Source organism: Chionomys nivalis, chromosome 5, assembly GCF_950005125.1.
Source record: "Chionomys nivalis chromosome 5, mChiNiv1.1, whole genome shotgun sequence".
NCBI lineage: Eukaryota > Metazoa > Chordata > Mammalia > Rodentia > Cricetidae > Chionomys > Chionomys nivalis.
Window position 1 is genome coordinate 62,262,096 of NC_080090.1, and position 19,211 is coordinate 62,281,306.

A 19,211-nucleotide genomic window follows, 5' to 3' on the forward strand; every position below is an offset into this window, starting at 1 on the left:
TACATACCCCACCATCACTCAGAACTCCTCCTTGGGCAATCTAGGTATCTAAAACCAATTCCATGTCCCAAAACCATAAAAAATAACAAGCAAGTTTTCACCCATCAGCTCCTTGCCTTCCCTGTGACTTCCCTTTCTCTGGTGCATTTGTTCCCATGTAACCCTAGTCTAGTCTAGATTGCTATCAGTTATGCCTAAAATCTGGTTGCACACCAACTATGTCCTCCCTAATTGATGCACACAACATTGTGAATGCTGTTTAATTTTTTTTTCTTCTTTTGTTTTCGGAGTCAGGATTATTCTGTGCAGCCCTGGCTGTCCTGGAACTCATTCTGTTCCAGGCTGGCCTTGAATTCAGATTCGCCTGCCTTTGCCACCTAGTGTTTGGATTAAAGGCATGCGCCATCACTGCCTGACCTAAAGATTTTTTTTTTTTAATTTATGTATCTATGTATGTATACTCATGTGAATTTGAGGGATTTCCCAGAACTACAGTGGAGGTGGGTACTGGGAAATAAACTGCAAGCAACAAACATTGCTTGGGTCAAGAGTACTTATCTTAGTGATACAACCCAAGTCTGTGTCCAAAAATGAATACCGAAACAGGCCTGGGTGAACTGGCTGTTCCTGCTCATGGGGTTTCTTATTTTCACAACTTCAGTGAGACAAGTGGCCTGCACACTCTCCTGACAAACTTTGCTGCAGGGTATTTGACTTTCTTCTTTAAAAGAGCAATGACTTAACAGTTGTTTGTTCAGGGACTTCCCGGTTTCCTCCTTAGTTCGTTGGTGACCCTGTGTCTCAAGGTCAGAAGTACACAGAAGAATCCAGTTCTATGGGGATCACACAAGCAGGAGTACTTCCAGGTTACTCTCCTCTCTATCTTCCTCCCACTGGGTTTTGGGGGATCAGGCCAAAGCCTCTAGGATGCTAAGTGATTGCTTCACCAGTGTGCTCTACCTGAGCTCTCTATTCTCTTATATCATCTACCCGATGTCTAGTGCATTAGCACCTATGCATCAGACTAAGCTGATGTTTGTTGAATTCTGAAAGGGGACTCCCATGGGCCTTCTTCAGATTTGCCTTTATGAACTAATGAGTTGGACTGTTTTGATTTCTGCTTTTTTTTTTTTTTGCCTTCCCTCTCAATTAAGATTGTTTTTCTGCCATTTTGTTCCTAGTGTCCCAAGGCATTCATTCTTACTATCAGAGAAGAGGAGCCTGTGATGACTGAGATACCCAGGTTACTGTTATGTTTTGAGGATTTGTAGAGCCAAGGCAGGCTTTCCTCTTTTGGTTTTACATATTCCAAACTAATTTCCCATATACCTGACCCTCACTCCACCGCAACTCAGATCCTTCTGTATGTAGTGAAGGTGAAGGGGCAAGAAATTGTCAAAGATAGGAACAACTGTGATTTATCCCAAAGGTGTTGTTAGTAGAATCTTGGGGTTTTGTTTACCAGGACCTTGATGCAGAAAGCTCATTCATGAGCCTCTGAGGCCTACATGGTGGTATCCTCTCCTAGATTCATGAAACTGAGTTGCTTAGAGTTTGTTATGGGTATAAAACTCTTAATCATTCTGGTTCCATTGGTTCATCTACGCTATACAGTAATCTGTGGGGTGGGCACTGGCATTCCGTGTTCAAGCAAAGGTGCTATCATTTATAGCACAGTGACTTGTGCAGAATATAGCGAGCCAGGGGGAGGGGGGAGCAAGGCAGGACTCTGAGCATTTATAACATGGTATCTGTATTCATTGTCTTCTTGCAGGCTCCACAGTCTTTATGTTTTCTGTGACAGGAGGGTTAGAGCTCTGGGTCCTTGAAGGAGATGAGACATTGCAGAGAAGGAAGGAAGTCATGTGTCCTTATTTTGCTTGTTTTCCTTCTTTTATTTCAATTTATTTAAACTACTTTTCTCAATGGATATTGATTTCTTAGGCATTTCTCAGAAGTTTCTCTGTTCCTGATGTCAGGTATAAGTAAACAGATTATGTTAAGGCTTTCTTTCAGTCCTTGTAAAAGGGCATATTTACCTTCACTGTAGGTCTGGTAGATTGCATCTGGAGAACTTGGAGGTCTTATAGAGAGTCCATAAAACTACACATGAAACATCAATACATTGGAGACTAGAAGACTAGACCCCAAGCCAGGCATGGTGGCACAGACCTATGATCTTAGTCATTGGGGTGGCTAAACAGGGCTACTGAGTGAGTTCAAGTACACCACTTAGCAAGACTGTTAGGAAAAAGGGCAGTGGGTACAGTTCAGTGGTAGAGTGATTTCCTAAATGTAGAAAGCCCTAAATCCACTCCCCAGGTCTGAAAAGACTAAAGACTAAAATGACTAGAGCCCATGTCAGCATCCCTCTGATAGCCAACAGAATGTGTCTGTTCATGAATTTCTTACAACTGCTTCTTGCTTACTGATGATAGAATTGAGCCCTGGCCTTCGACATGCTGTTCCTTTAAGCTGAAAATCTAGAGGTTCTTGGCATCTTAGTTATTCATGAATTTAGCAAAAGCTTGAGTCAGAGTTATGAAGACTTCAAATCTAATAAGCAGGACCAGACCCCAAGTCTTCCATGTAAGGCACACTGTGCAATGTCAGCTATGGCTGTGTCATTCTTTACATTCCTCATGAGCACTCTTAGCAGAACATTGACAGTGTCAGTGATTCCTCCACACTTTGCAAAGACCTGTGACCTCGTCGCAGTCACCCCTAATATGTTCATAATTTTCTGTCTTTCTGTTGCAGTTTTCATTTTCTTTCTCTTTTGTTCCCTGGAGAATTTTTCTTCCTTTCTTAAAATCTTAGTTGTGAAAGATTTTTCTTTTTTAATTTTTCTTTAATTTTTGATTAGTTATATTTTCTTACACACTTAAGTTTGGCTGCCCCTCCACATTTCCTTTCCCTCATTCTCCTGCCTCACTCATACTTCCCACCCTTCCTAATTCCCCCCTTCATTTTAGGTGGTTTATACATAGAGTTTACATATTCTTTATTTGACTTTTACCTGCAGAAATTGATGCATATCATTGTTAATATACAATAGAATTTCTAGTATATTACAATATTAATATACTAATATAATTGATGCCTATCAATATTTTTAAAGATGTACTATAAATGTAAACATGAATAAATGATGTGAATCTCATAAAGCAACATTTCTTTTTCGTTTTCTTTTGTTTTGTTTGAGACAGGGTCTTTCTGTAGCATTTGAGATAAAGCAACTTTTCTACCAAAGGTCCTCTCAGTAGAGGAATAGTGAAAAGGAGGGATCTGTTCATAAAGTAGACAAATGAAGTTAGCCTCTCACTTTTAAACAGAGGAATCATCATATAAATTTATTTGTTGAGAAAGTACTATGTCTAGATTGAACTAGAGGCTGGGACCTAGAAAGGTTATAAGATCCTAAGCCTTTGCTCAAAATCCAGAGTGTGAAGTTTCATGTCGTACATACATAAAACATGCCATAGTAGCTCTAAGTCAGGAAGAACTGGGGATTCAGAAAGCCAGATAAGAGATTCCAGAGAAAGATGTAGCTAAAAGTTTCTAAGATATTCATTTTAATATCCCATTTCCAAGAGTATTGTAACCCCACAGCTGTGACATGCCTTCTCTCACACCAAGGGGTGAGCACTGGAAGACAAGAGTGCCTTCCTTTCCTCATTGCCTCTGATGACCACAGGGTAACACCAAACTGCTTAGATTTAGCACCTGACGCCCAGAATGCAATGCTTCTGTTGATATGATTGGAACACACCAGTGCTTCCTCCTGGGGATAGCTATCTTCAGGAAAAATGGACCAGCAAGCGCCAAGTCTCAGGGAAACTAAAGCGCTAGGGCACTTATTTGGGATAAACCTTAGTCTACAACTGAGAAACAGAATAGAGGCAAAGACATAGGAACCCATGAAAACTCACAACTATGATGCTTTCTTCCTTTCTGTGTGGGATACTGGGTTTATTTTATATCAGTGCACACCTCAGCTCCTTTTGTAGAGATACTAAAGGAAGCTAATATGTGTGTATGTACATGTGTGTGGGTACATATGCACATGTGGTTGTGTGCAATTGCATGTGGAGGCCATCGGTTAGTGCTCAATGTCTTCCCCAATCACTCTCTAATTGTTTTGTGAGACATGGTCTCTCTCTGAGCCATAAGCTCCTTAATTCAAGTAGACTAGCTGAGCAACACCTTCTAGATCCTTCTGTCTCTGTCTTCTTAGTGCTGGGATTACACTAGGAGGCACCATTTGTTTTTCCCATGGGTGCTGGTAACCAAACTCAGGTCCTGTGATTGCACAGCATGTGCAATACTGACTAAGCCATCTCTCTAAAACACAGTTTACTTCTTACAGCCCCATTTCATTTGCAAAGTGCACATTTTACACTAAGTAGTCTTTAAGACTACATCTATCCCTGGGATTTCCTACGGCCCTTATTAAAAGCAAAACTAAACTAAACTAAATGAAACTAAAACCTTTTTCCCTGTTCCTTTCAGTATGTACCCAACAGAGAGTTTGCTAGATTATATTAGTTACAGGAACCACACACTTTTCTATAACTCCACTCATTCATGTCTTTACCTTTGGTCTTTATCATAACCAATTTATGGGACTGATTATCTTATTGACAATCAAGTGGAGTTCTCACAATATACATGCATGAAAGGTATCAAAGGCCTTCTAAACTTTGTGTACACGATCATAAGGGAAGATTTGGAATGGGACTCCCCATTTTCTGTCCTTTAAAGATGTTGCATGTAAAATCCAGGCCTTATGGATACAGAGGACATAGCTGAAGTGTCCTGAGTTATTTGTGCTGTTGAAAAACACTACTTAAACCTGAACAATTTCTAATGAATATCAATCCATAATCCCATTTTTGGAGTCTAAAGACATTTAAGGTCAAATTTTCATCTGATGGTGAAAGGTAGGTTATAAATGGGGGAAGGAGAGAGACAAGGTGGCTATGGAAAGGGAAAGAAGGCAAGCCAATCTCCCCTTTTACAATGAACTCTCTGTTGAGACACTAGCATTCATCCATTTGTGAGGACAGATCTCCCAAGGCCCAATTCCATCTTAAAAGTCTCACATCTTAATATAGTCTAATAGCAACTGTAGATTTACTTGATCTGGGAGTTTACAGGTATTGAAGCCATATAGTACAAGGTGAGGCTGAGAACGAAGCAAAATGTCATCATTATTGAAGAGCAAGTGGGTGGGGCAACTTGGTCCACAGACCAGTCTACTATGTGGAGCTTTGTGTGGATGTTTCATCATAGCTTGCCTGGAAAAAGGTGTCTTTGGAGTTCCAACACATTCTAGAGAGTGTTAGCAAATGGGTGCTCTGATTTCTCATCTGAGTAACAGGAAAGCTTGTTCAAAAATGACATACAGAGAAAAAGAGTGCTTGACATGAAGCCAAGCTTTAATGCCTACTCCTGGTTTAAGTCATCCTTGTAATCAAACAGGAATTCATACCCCAAGGTTCCCAGAGGGAGAGTCCCTTCTGGTTGAGATCCCAACCTTTATATTACCAGAGCATGATGGTGGTCGGAATTGCTTTCCTACAACATAGTTGTGGTCTTAGGTTCTACTGGAAACTGCAGAAGAAAACAGTTCTTGGTCTTGTTCACACAAGGACTGTGTTGCTAGCCTACCAATCAAAGTTTTTGGTACTCTCTTGTAGGTGGGCTCTGTGGCTACCTGATAGGCCTCCTCTATTGCTGTCTTTTTCTCCTTTCATAGTTCTTTCAGACTCTTCCTTCCTGTAGAATCATCTAGTCCAACATTATTATCCATTGAGGATATAGCAGAAGGCCCCAACAAGTAGATCCTCTCATTCCTAAATCTAAATCTAATTATTTCTTATCCACATTTAGATTTTGATTCCAGCACTGGGCTAGCCCATCAGACTGAGACTACTAACAGTGGCCTTCCCCAAGAGGGGGAGCCATGTTTTCACTACATTTATCTTACACACACACACACACAAATGTATAATATATGTATATGTATGTATGTATATGTGTAGTGGTCCTGCAATATAGGTATAGTTTATATATACATAAACATACATATGTTTATGTATATAGAGATAGAGAGACCCTGCATATATAGGTATAGAATCAAGAATGTTGGCTGGTTGTCTAAATAACTACACTACAGTCACAGACAATAGAGCCACCATCTTTGTGGCTCAGTCTTTGGGGGGAAGAGCTGCAAAACAATAAATATCTTTGGACACAGTGAGAATAACAACTCATTCTGTGTACAAGGAGCCTCCTATAATAATTGCACTAATGAAGAAGAAATTGTAATTATTTTAGTGAAATATCCAAAGCTATACAGACAGAATAGACTGGTGTGTGTTCCAAGTGTATTCTCATTTATGATTTATCTGGTCATCTCACCTTACAATACAGCTACCACTAAGAGGTCAGCAAGATAAGCCTTTTGTGGGAAGTCCTTCTGTATATGTGTTGCTTTTATTGGTTAATGAATAAAGAAGTTGGCTTGGTCTGTTGTGATAGGGCAAAGTAGAGCTAGGCAGGGAAAACTAAACTGAATGCTGGGAAAAAGAAGGAAGAGTCAGGAGATGCCATGTAGCCACCAGAAGGGAAAGTAGGTCACAAGCCTCATGTCAAAATAAAAGCTAATAGAAATGGTTTAATTCTAGATGTAAGAGCCAGCTAGTAAAATGCTTAAGCTATTGGCCAAACAATATTGCAAATAATGTATGTAGTTATTTCGGAGCTGAGCAGCTGGGAACAAACAGTCTCCTACAACAATAAAGGGAAAGTGTCATAAGAAGAACAGCTCCAACAGTCTTGGATTAATGAGTTTACTTTAGCTATGATCTAAAGGCTTGGATTTCTGTCTCAATGCTAAATAACAGCTGAAATTGTGTGTGTGTGTGTGTGTGTGTACAATAGAATGCTTACTTAGTAAGGAAATGAATCTTCCTGAACATTGAGAAGAACTAATGTTCTTATTGACGATTTTGTGTTGTATAAGTAGATGCATTTTATAGATCTTTTTTCATTGTCAGCATGATTAAAATGAGAATCAAAAAGTGACCTCTATGAAATAAACTTCAAGTGTTTAAAAAATACACTTACAGGGCACACCTTATGGTGTAAATGAAGCATACATACAGGTGGGGAAATGTATCCTTGTGCACAGGACCAAAATCATCCAAATACCCTCTCTTGAGGAATAGTCTTGAGAGAGGAGTGTACTGAGTCTGACTTATTCAACTGTTGCAGCAAAAATCTACTCCAAATCCAGTCTTTGAATGTTTTCAAATTTTGGATCAATTAGTCTTTTTTCCTTTCCTGCTCTTTCCTTTTTAGCTTTGGCTTCAAACTGTCAGTCTTCCTTGGCACATATTGCCATAGGAGATTTTGTTGGTTGAGGGTGGAGTGGTTGGCACATTAGGGAAAGAACAATTAATTCTAATAGGTAGATAATATATTAAACCCATGAGTCCTTCCAAAATTTCTCTATATGTCTACCCTCTTCTTAGAAATTCTTTCTTCTCCCCATGACCCTTTAGGAGTAAAAATCAAAAAGCCTTTAGAAATCATTTGGGGATCATTGCAAGAGAAACCCAGTGAGGCCTAGGGAAGGACACCTAGGCTGTGACTGCTTCATCATGTAATCTCTTATGTTCTTGAGATGAGAAACTATCCATGGTAAAGATGTTACAATTACCCTGATTTTTTTCCTAAAATTATTCGAAAATATAGACTGGGGAAATGGCTCTGTTTGTGATGTTCTTATCTTACAAGCATAAGGATCTGAATTTGATCCCAGAACCCCTGTTAAAAACAAACAACAACAACAACAAAAACCAACCTGGATTTTGTTACACACTTCTAATCATAGTGCAGGGCAGGCAGAAATAGATAGCTCTCTAAGGTTCTCTGGCCTAGTCTACTTGATGAGGTTTAGACCTCATCTCAAAACAACCAAAACACAGGTAGAACCTGTATAATGAAAGCTAAAGTTGGCCTCTCATCTCCACAAGCGTGCACACATGTGTACGGATGCACTAGCACACACATAAATGCACATACATGCATGCAGAAAATATAAGTTTTATTGAAAAAGGAAAACATCTCCAGCCTTACCATTCCCTCCATTCTGAAGAGCATGCAAATATATGCACGGGAAGTGGAGAGATCTGTGCGTTTTCATAATCATAACAATTATATAGACAGTAAAAAGAAGCTGACCAAGTGTGGCCAATTAATTAGGAAAGGTTGGAGGAAGAGTAACAGAGCTTAGTACTGGGTGAGTAAATTATTCTCGAAACACTCGAAAAAAGGAAGAGGAGCCGGAGGGTTCTTAAAAGATGGATCTGCTCCCCCGTGCCTGCTCATATAGTTATCTCAAGCTTCCTGGAGCCAAAGCAACTGGTTCTACTGAGAAAGACAAATGTTCACCTCTGGGTCTTTGTTCTCACAGAGAGGTCTGTGTTGCAAACAGAATTCGTGTCCCTTCCTGCTCTCAGCTGACATTGCTGTACAGCTGTGCGACAGCTGTTGAGGCCTCCCCTACAAGTAGCTTCTATCCAGTGGTTGGCAAAAGGGTATACATCTGGGATGAGATGTTCAAATGACCTCAGGACCCCATAGAATAAATCAAAACACTGAAGTAATGCCTTGGATAAACTTGTTCTGATGTAACTCATTTGCCAAACTTTATTTCATGGTCATTACTGAATTGAGTGATCTATTTTATCAAAGCATGGTGGAGTATGGAATAATCTTCATAGCTGACATTTAAGGAAGGTTGGAGAGAGGAAGCGATCTTCACCTGTAACTGATTGGTGATCTCTGAATGCCAAAGTTCTGTCAATCAAAGAGCTTGACCATGACATGTTTCCTATGAGTTTACATTTGGACAGGAACGGGAGAGGATAAGCCAGGGTTTCAGTGCAGTTAGGCTGGCTGATAGACCCCCTTGGATGTTGTGCAGTTTATTTCCCTCAAGAGGTAACTATCTGGAGAAGCAATGCATTGGTTGGCTGAAGTGTTTTTTTAGCTACTGGTTGCTGTTCTTATCACACATTCCCTTTTGGGGTGAAACAGTCCATTGACTCTGGTTTAGTCTGGGCCCATTTCCCATTTTGGTTCCTGTTAACTGACAGCACTAACAGGAGTGTATGGAAACAGTTCAACTCCCTGCTCAGATGCCGTGTCTAAGTGCCGTGCATCGGGTACCTTGCTGAACATGTGGGAATATTTTTTGTTCCCACTCTGGTGTTCTTAACCTCGGACCACTTTCACCTTGGGCAGACAACATAAATGCCATCACAGAAGTTGAGGACTTTCTAGGGCCTCTAAGTGTCAGGCTTTGGAGAAGGGCCTAAAATGAAGGGAAGTAGTAAAGGCAAGGTATGTGGTGAATAATGCCTAGCTTTACCTGACCCTGGCTATGTGAGCTAGGAGATTCTTCTCTATTCACAATTCTGTCTTCTCACTGATAGAGCTGACGTTGCTCAGAACACAGGCATTTTCTAACAAAAGACAGAATTAAAATGTGGAAGTATCATATAATACTATAAAGATTTGTTATTACCAGAAAGTAATGCAACTGAGCAGAAAGCTTAATGATAGAAACAGAACTTAGACTGGGCCAGAAACAGGTGCTAGACAGGAATGTAGACAGTGCCTTGGGAACAAAGCTTTTCTCAAGGCTTTTCAAGTACTTGAGAATGTATTCTGCCTTCTGGGTGTTCATCGCCAGTCTCTTGGGTATTTTGCGAATTGGGTTGGAGTAGGTTAGAGGGGAGTTGAGGGGAGGGGAGCTACACAGGACACTGACCCCATCTCTTCCCAGCCTTTCCAAGCAGATGGTTGGTGTGACACTATCAATAACCGGGCCTATTGCCGCTACGACGGGGGAGACTGCTGCTCGTCCACACTGTCCTCCAAGAAGGTAAGTGAGAGCACATGGGGTGGGTGGAAAGGTCGTGTGGCTCTGGGAATTAGTGGGGCTCTGGCTAGCTCTCCTTCATGGTACAGTCGTTAAGAGGGAATGGCAATGAGTAAGGAGTTTCTGGAGTGATAAGGAGATTAGTTGATTAGGAAAAGGGGTAGTGAATACATCTTACCAATACAGTGACCCATTGGGACAGCAATGGCTTTTGTTGCTGAAAGTCTCCTGCCTGCCTATCATTGCCCAGACCAGAGAATGTCTTCCTTCTCTTAAAAGTTCTAGATGACCAGTGGAAAAAACTTCCCAGTTATTACTTACCTTTGCTCTACTACAAGTACATCATAGGGATATAATTATAGGAGCTACCTGAACCACTCTCTTGAGCAGATCTGCAGCATCCCTTTGTCTGATACCCTTTGTCCCTGTTACTCTTGGCTCTGTTAAATTAATAGATAAGCTCCTTACATCTGTAAAACTGAGTGAGCTGAAATTTTACAATGTTATGAGTAAAAAATGCAAGTGCTCTGGTGATATTTGAAGCTAGTTGGTAAATTCAATTGGAGATACCCTGGTGTTATTTTCTTCTCTGTATTATCTCCACAATAAAGACATGATGAGCTGTACACAGACTAGAGTACCACAGACAGGTTCTGGCCCCTCTGCTCACTATGTGCCAGGCACTATGTTCAACATTACATATAAACGAGGTGACAACACAGAGTGCTCACAGACTCAATGCATCATCAACAAATTTGGCCCTCTCTTTCCCTGACAACTTACCAGTCTTGAGCTAAGAGAAACAAATTAGGAACTTTGACAAGAAGGCAGAAATCGGGCTGGTTATTTTCTATTCTTACTTGTGGAAATAGCTACTCAAAAAGTCTATCTATATTCAGGGAGGCATGGCCACCTTGGAAGAAGTTGTTTAACTCTCTTGGTTTCATACTGTGAAAACCTGGGCCAGCATACAGTAAAGCTGAGATTATAAAGGCACATCACATCTCTGCTGACTCCTACATCATGTTTTATTTCATATGTGCAAACAATCTCACCCGTTCTCCAATCTAGATATGCAATCACTAAACCCAGATATGTGACATGGTGGTTATCTCATTTAATTATGAGTACCCAAAAGGTATTTACCACTCTCATGGCTCAGTAGTGGCCATTGTCTTTGATTCTAATTTGATTCTAATTAAAGGAATTGCTTATCTGTTGGTAACAGTACAAGCATGAACAAAAGCAGCTTTTCTGTGTCATCTCTGAAATGGGAGATCTAACAGTCTCACACACAGAGGGTAGGGAGTTGTAATGTCTCACCACCCCAGGGTTTATCTTAGGCTCAAGAAAGGCAAATGTTCATGCATATGAAGATCCCAGGGATTATCCCACTGCCCCAAGAGCACAAAGTCAGAAACATGGAACATTTAGGGATTCTAGGCTTCCCGTGTGGCAGCCATTGCTCTGAGTGAAGTCAGTTGTAGTGGTCCTCACAAGGAGATGTGCTGACATTCATCTTTCCATCTAGGAGGATTGCAATAGCAACAGAAACAATCAAACTAGGCGTTGTCAGTAATGTTAGGAATTATGCCAACAACAGTTATAGATGTGTAACAAGGTATAAATTTGTTCCACCATCCATTTAGCCCAAGAATGAAGATGTTTTCTGGAGGGTGGAACTAATGTCTTCTCACCTTATAGATGAAGAAAGGGAAGCAGTGACGGATTCCCTTGCCTAAAATGATATCATAAGACGGCCCGGTGTTAATTACTGATCTTTGATATGAACCCCCAATCTTATGCTTCTTTGGAGGACCAAGTGAGGGAAATTAAAGGCAATTGATAATTTGAAGCTTGGCATACACACACACCACACACAACTTAATGATTTCAACTTCCTGTTCATTCCCCTAGGTCATTCCATTTGCTGCGGACTGTGACCAGGATGAGTGCACCTGCCGAGACCCTAAGGCAGAAGAAAATCAGTAACTCTAGGACCAGAGCCCACCCTCTCTACCCTGGAGGCAGACTAAGAGAGAGGCTCCCACCGCAGGATGCAAAGGATGAATGAACAATCCAGGTCCCATGACTGAAGGAGAGCCTAGAATGGAGAGTCATTAAGACATGCAAGAGAATGTTTGTGGGTGCCAATTAATGCATTACGTAGGCCAAGCAGGGAGGAATTATAGGTGAAAGAGTCTGTAAAAGAAAATAGTTGATTAAAAAAGGAAGGAAAAAGGTGACAGGCAGGATCCCTCTTTCCCGTTTGTCCTCTGCTTCACCCTTTTCTCAGCTCTCACTCTCTTCCCCACTCTGCACGCTGTCAGCGGCTCAACCCCACCCAGCGTGTAAAACACCATCAGAATATTAGAAGGTAAGCTGCCAGGGACACTCCGTTAATCCCCATTTTAGATGGACTGTCATCTTTCAGGGCTTCATCTCCTCTAAACTGACCCTTTGCCTTTCTTTTGAGTAGTCTCTCTTAAGTAATGCAGTTAGCTATGTCTTTGTAAGTATTTAAACATAATTATATAAATATATTATATATTTTGCTGTTTACTAAGCTAAAAGTTATTCATTGTTCCACACATGCTGCTGTGAAGTTCATGTCCAGATGGATACTGAAGCTTTGAGGAGAGAAAGGTCCTTTTGCCCTCCTTCTATTGATCAGGATTGGCAGTTTGGCAGGCAGAAGAAAGATGAAATGCAATTCTGGATCATGGCCTGTGAGCTGAGCATCATTTTATGACCTGGGAGCTGGGCCTGCTGAAGGGAGGTAGATTTGGCATGCTAAGAGCAAGAGGCATGGAAAGTTACAAATGGGAACCCATTTGGCAGCGGTCTAGTAGAAGCAGACAATGGTTTCTAAGTATCAGCAAAAGGAACACACAAACCTCCCCTTCTCAGAACTCTATTAGAGTTGGTGAAGTCCACAGTCTTTTCCACTCCTTCGTGCGCCTAGTCCAAGCGTAGCTGCGCCAGGCAGTCTCGTATTAGGGCTCATTCTCCGAACACCAGGCTTTACAGGAACTTACACCCTCTTCATACTTGGCTGGTTGATGTCTCTCCTTGTTGGAAGTCCCAACGTCTGGCCGTCATTCACAGCCACATCACCAGCTCTTGACTTTCTGAGAAAAGCAAAGGCTTTGTAAACACAGTAAGGAAAAGGTAACAGGCGATGAAAGAATCGAAAAGGGTGGACGCGTCAAGACTGTCAGAGAGGTTGGGGGGTCAGGATTAAAGCAGGGTGGGGGATAAGAGGACAGAATGAGTGAGGAAGTCCCTGTCCCAAGGCTCCAGAGGAGGCTGGAGTGATCTTCTGAGCAACAAGATAAATGGTATTCAAGTGGCAGCACCTAAAGTTTGCAGCAACCCAGGAAGGGAGCCTGAGAACATGTGGAGCGAGGGTGACACTCTGTGGGGAGAAAGAAGAATTTCAACTATTTAGGGTCCATGTTGTTATCTTTGCCATTTCTTGTTCAGTAGCTGTATGGACTACACCCACATCAATCACATTTGATAGCTATATGGACTACACCCAAATCAATAACACTCGATAGCTATATGGACTGCACACAAATCAGTCACATTCAATAGCTGTATGAACTACACACAAATCAATCACATTCGATAGCTATATGGACTGCACACAAATCAGTCACATTCAGTAGCTGTATGAACTACACACAAATCAATCACATTCAATAGCTATATGGACTGCACACAAATCAGTCATATTAACTCTTCTGTTTTCACCCATCTTGGGCTCACATTTCCCTATGAGATCTGATCTAGCTCTGTGTTCTTATAACAGTTTCTGGATCAGACCTAGGAAGTTAGTTTTTCCTGTTTAACATTGGTCTTGTCCTCTTACAAAGGCTCTGAGCTCTGTCTCCCCCTAATTTTTTCTTCAGTGGAGACTAAGAGCAGACAAAACTTGAAGCCATCTCTGGTATCTCCACAGCCTCTCCTTGTGTTCTCCCTATTCTTCATTATCACTGAAGCATTTGATCTATAAAAGGAGAAAGTCAACATTATTAACCATCATCAGCACATCATCCCTGCTATACACGAGAAGAACAATATTCTGCAATGATTGTGGATGTAGCAATGTACACATGCTTACCTATGGGTAAGTCGAATAAGGACGACAGAGTCATTGAGATAGAGAAGACCAGAGTTTATTAATCCAAAATTCCTTTATTGCCTCTATTCCTAGTTACAAGGTACACTGTTGCTTAAATACTGTTCACTGTCTGGGTCTCACTTAGTGCACTCAGTCAGAAGAGACAACTCATGTATTTTTGGATCCTGATAAATTTAAAATAGAAAAAAATGATAGAAAAGTTAGATTCTCTACTAAATACACACACACACACACACACACCCATGCACACACTATAAAATTGTTCTCTTGGAGAAACATCCAAATTCTAGAATGCCTTGGGCAATCATGACAGATGAGACAGAGCTAGAGACAGGGTAATAGCTATCCTGGACATAGCCCTGCCAGAAAGGCTGTGGCCCCGTGAGTACAGATGAGCATACAGTGCTCACCAATGTATGTCCACGCTCAGCCTCTTTGTTAAGTTCATTAAAAGTAGCAGAGAGGGCATTTCCACTCCATACTTCATTTGGAGATATTTTGTTTTTCCCTTGGCAACATTCACCATGCCCTGGGAAGGCAAGAGGACTGCTTCTGTGGTGTATAAAAATCTCCTCAGCCTGAAGGCCACTTAGCCATAATCAACTAGACACAGCAGCAGCAGTCTTGTCTAGACTTTGTCCCCGAGCTTCAGTGTTTGGAGCAACACAAGTCCCTAATAAAGAAAATGATCATAGATCCCAGAGACAACTCACTCATGTCCCCATGTGTTTGTCTGCATCTTGTTTCTCTTACACATCCATAATGTCATCCAGGACCCTTTGCAGAGGCTCCTCTGTCTGGATCTTTGTTCCAGTTTCACTACTCCGTTTCTTCTTGTTCCTAATAACTAGAAGTCTGAGGCCCACGTGGCCAAGGGGTGGCTGACTTCAGTGGCTAATGTGGCAGTCTTCAATCGCAGAGACAGGAAAGAGATCAGCAAGGACAATGTGCAGATTCAGGCAGAGGAAGCAGTGAGTGAAGAGTCTCCTTGGTTCTTCCCTTCCCTTTCCAACATAAAAAGGCATTGGTCTTGACAGTTCATCTATTCTGCGTGATTGCTGTTGAGTGTGTCAGTTAGCACCCAAGGGGATGGTATGATTGGAACACAGTGAAAGGAGCTGATCTACTGTATTGTAATGTAAAACAGCTACCACCAGTTATTTTATAAGATTATAAAATGTTCATTAAAAAATCAGCACACAAAATATGAAGTGTGTTTGGTGTCTTATTCTTGGTTTAAATGATTTATTTCTGAGTCACTTTTCATTGGCCTCAACCAGATCCACAATTCCTTTATTGGCTGATCATACCCCTCAGTCACTTGAAAACTATGTGTTATATAAATAGGTTATGAAAGAGAGATAAACACAAAAGCCCACAAGAAGAGATGACATTTACAAAGGTAGGGTGTGTGACAATAATGCCAAATGCCTTGTGAGCTGGGAAATACTGTTCAAGAATCATTTACATTTCAGAAGTGATAAGCGTCACCTCTGGGACTAACCGGAGATGGCCTTTGATGGGTGCTTGGTAAAGGTTGCCTGTGGTTTGATAGGCAGAAGCAGAGGAGGGAGTAGAGAAGAGAAGGAAAGATGCAGAGATAGTGACGGGAAAGACTGTCCATTATTGGACATCAATGAGGCATGCAGTTTAGCTGAAAGTGAGTACTAAATTAATATGAACCAGGCATTTGGTTAACACAATCTTATTTAAAGGGGGGGAGTCTGAAAATCACATGCTTCACAGATGAGAACACGAGCCCCCAGTCTGGAGAACAAAGTTCTCCCAGATCACACAACTAAACCAGCTTCAAGCCTGGTTTGGGGGATGCAGAAGTACAAGGAGAAAATAACTAGAGAAAGGAGGAGGTGGGGAAGTGTTTGAGGTGTTGCTGCTACCTCTGTCTGGGACACTGTCATCTCAGAGGGAAAGGGGAGTTAGGAGAGCAAGTTTTGGAACAAGAATTTTAATTTGCTCTTTTTACAAACTTTCCTTGATAATCAGAGAGATAATTAGCTTGAAATTTCATATAAAGCCTGTGTTTAGCTACCTGGAGGAGGCTTCTGCACCTGGGATCAACAGGCTAAATTCTCTGCTTATGCTAGGCATAGTTGGGAAAGCCACATGGATAGCCGTCCCACCTACTGAACACTAGGGAAGACATGAGGAAAAAATAGCTGGAAACATAATCTTGGGTTGTGGGAAATAATAAAAGAAATTATTACCTGGAATTTTCTGCAGTAACTTGCAAGGTGCCTTCATGTCATTTTTGCTAACTGGGTGAGAGGCTAGATCACTTTTGCTTTGCTAGTTCACAAGTGAGGAAATTGCACGACGGGGAGATTATTAGAAATCTGAAGTGTGTATACTAAGCTGCACATTGGAATCAGACTCCAGTTTTTGTTTTGTCTTGGGCTTTGCTCTTAAATGTAAAGTGTTTTCTGTTATGCCATATGCGACTCAGTAGACCCAAGAGTGAGCCCAGAGCCTACTGCAATGGGAAAGTTCACAGTTTTTCATTTGTTTGTACTTGAAGGTACTCACTGTGGTTTTCCTAGTCTTTCTTCTCTCCTGCTGTAGTCCATGTCAAATGGTAGGAAATCCTCCTTGAGTACCCTCCATTGACCCTCTTCTCATGCCAGGCCCTGAGTGTAAGCAGATGCCCTTGAACATGCCAGTTTGGACAGCTGGACAGAAATAGCTGGCAAGATTGCATTCTTCTTAATAGTTTCCCCAGGGAAAGTCCTGGACAGAAACTTTAGAGCTCTGGTTTTCATTGACTGACAAATTAAAATGACATGATAACTCATCCATAAGCTGAGAGACCTGAGCAAGAGACCTGCTTTTCTTTTCCGGCCTTGCAGGTGATGAGATGCCCTAGGGATGGAAAAGGTAAGCAGAATGCTTTACACTTCAAAAGTGCTCCAAAGAATCTCCGGACCCGGTGTTCGGTCACGTGTGTGTGTGTGTGTGTGTGTGTGTGTGTGTGTTTGTACATGCATATGTGGATGCACATGTATTCATGCATGTGAGTAGACACACATATGTTGGCATACATGTATGTATGTGCATGTGGAGGCCAGAGGACAGCCTTGGATATTGTTCCTCAAGCACTATCCACATTTTCCTTTTAAGACAGAGTATCTCTCTGTCCTGGAACTTGTGCAATGGGTTAGGCTACTTTCTGCTCAGTGCATCTGAGGTATCCACTTATCTCCATCTCCCCAGTGCTGGGCTTACAAATGTGCACCACCATTCCTGGAGGGTGGCTCTCAGGCCCTTGTGCTTATGATGTAAGTATTTAATACACTCAGCTCTCTTCCCAGCCCCTGAATCATATTTCTTTTTAAATCACTTCATTTGATTTTCATATTTTGTGTGAGAGACAGAAAGACAGGGACAGAGAGAGATCAAGGGAGACAGAGGAGAAAGAGTACAGAGTCAGGTGGGTAGGAATGAGGGATGACCACAATGTATTTGTGAAAAACAAATTTAAAAAGAATACCACTGATTCCCACTCTCTGATAGTTTTTAAAGGATCATGTACTTGTAATGATCTGTGCCAATAAACTTTCTGTGTGTCTCTTTGCACATTACTCCTGCATACAAAGAGCCTTGGTTTAGAGAGTCTGTCAAGCTGGTGATTTCCCATGAGAATCCAGTCTGGTGATCAGTGCACGGGTCTATTTCGTGCACTTCCTTACTGATGGTCATTTTTAGTTTTGTTTTTCTTGACCCTGCTACTCCATCTTTAGGCAACATTGTTAAACATTCATAAGAACTAGTGTGGCAAGGCTAGGATGCGGTCCGTTACTATCTGTGTAACGTTACCAACAAATATGTTTTTAAAAAACCTCTAAGCTCTGCAAGATAGTTCTGAGGAACTGCAATTTGCTGTTTTCACAATCAAATTTCCTTCTAAGGATAATTTAATATAGTTGAGCCTCCTCTTCTTTGTCCTTGTTCACATCAAAGACATTTATTTGAATACAAATAAAAACAAATAAAGAGAGAGTGCTGACATTGTCATTACTACCCAGCTACGCACAGTGTATCAATCTGCTTTTTCTCTCCACTAAGTAACCTACATGTTTTTGCCTTTAAATGTTTGTAAACATACAAGTAACGCATTTAAATCTCACAGAAACTCTGTCAAAACTACAAAATGCCCTGATATCACAATTGATCTAGAGGGTAAGCCAAATTGTTAGGACATAAATGACTTCAAAGAATTGACTCTGTTGGTGATGAATCAATAGCCACACAAAATATCCAAGAGATCTTCACTGAGAAACACTACTTCTATCTTCTCCACTTTAACTGGAATTCTGTCCTTGAGAAGCTGGGGGCAAGGATGATTTTCTCGTGTCCTGCAAAGATGGAAAGTCAGGCAAACAGTAGTTTGAATTCTACCTCCAACCCCCACTAGATAAACATCTAATTACTCTTTCTGACCATCACTTTACTGAATGCCCAATACTTGCAGTGCCAGGCAAGCAGGATTAAAGAGCATGTGTTAGAGACAGTGAGTGTAGTCTACTGTCTCAGAATTTGGAAAGTACAGAAGCTCAGGAAACTGCTTTCTAAAGACTTTCAAACCCTCAAGCATCCTGGGAGTCTGACCTTAGGGGACCACTGGGAAGTGTGCCATCATTAGCTCTATGCTTAGGAGAGGGAGAGCATATGCTGACTCCTGGGTAGCTGGACCAGGAGATGTTCTAGCCCACTGATCCAGGGAGAAGCAAATTGGATTTGTAGGGTAACCATGGTAAAGCTTACCACTGAGAAGGGGGAAACAGGCTAAAGGGAACTTCTTAGGAATTGGAAAACTGGACTCGTAAATGCAAATGGAATCTACCTAGAAAATTGCATTAGTTATGTCACAAAAAAACTGGTAGTTTTCTTCAAAAGTCAAGAGATTGGATCATTAAATATTTTATAAAATAACCCTATCCGGTGCAGATTTCCACAATGTTCTGTATTTGAGTTACTCAGTGCATCAACCACCACACACATCTTGCGATCTGGTATTTGAAATATGACTAATGAGACAGAAGAAATTTATCTTGTACATTACTTTGTGCCAATCCATTAAATGTGAGT

The 19,211-nt window shown here is 41.3% G+C and overlaps 1 protein-coding gene across 1 annotated transcript in view; it reads left to right on the forward strand.

Annotated features, from left to right (window-relative positions):
* Nucleotides 1-12,536, forward strand: part of Pappa2 (pappalysin 2) — a 230,250-nt gene extending 217,714 nt beyond the window's left edge. The window contains exons 21-22 of the mRNA XM_057770373.1: nt 9,863-9,961; nt 11,876-12,536. Coding sequence (XP_057626356.1) covers nt 9,863-9,961; nt 11,876-11,950 — 174 coding nt within the window. The 3' untranslated portion in view covers nt 11,951-12,536. The remainder of the gene's footprint in view (nt 1-9,862; nt 9,962-11,875) is intronic.
* The last annotated feature ends 6,675 nt before the right edge of the window (nt 12,537-19,211 follow it).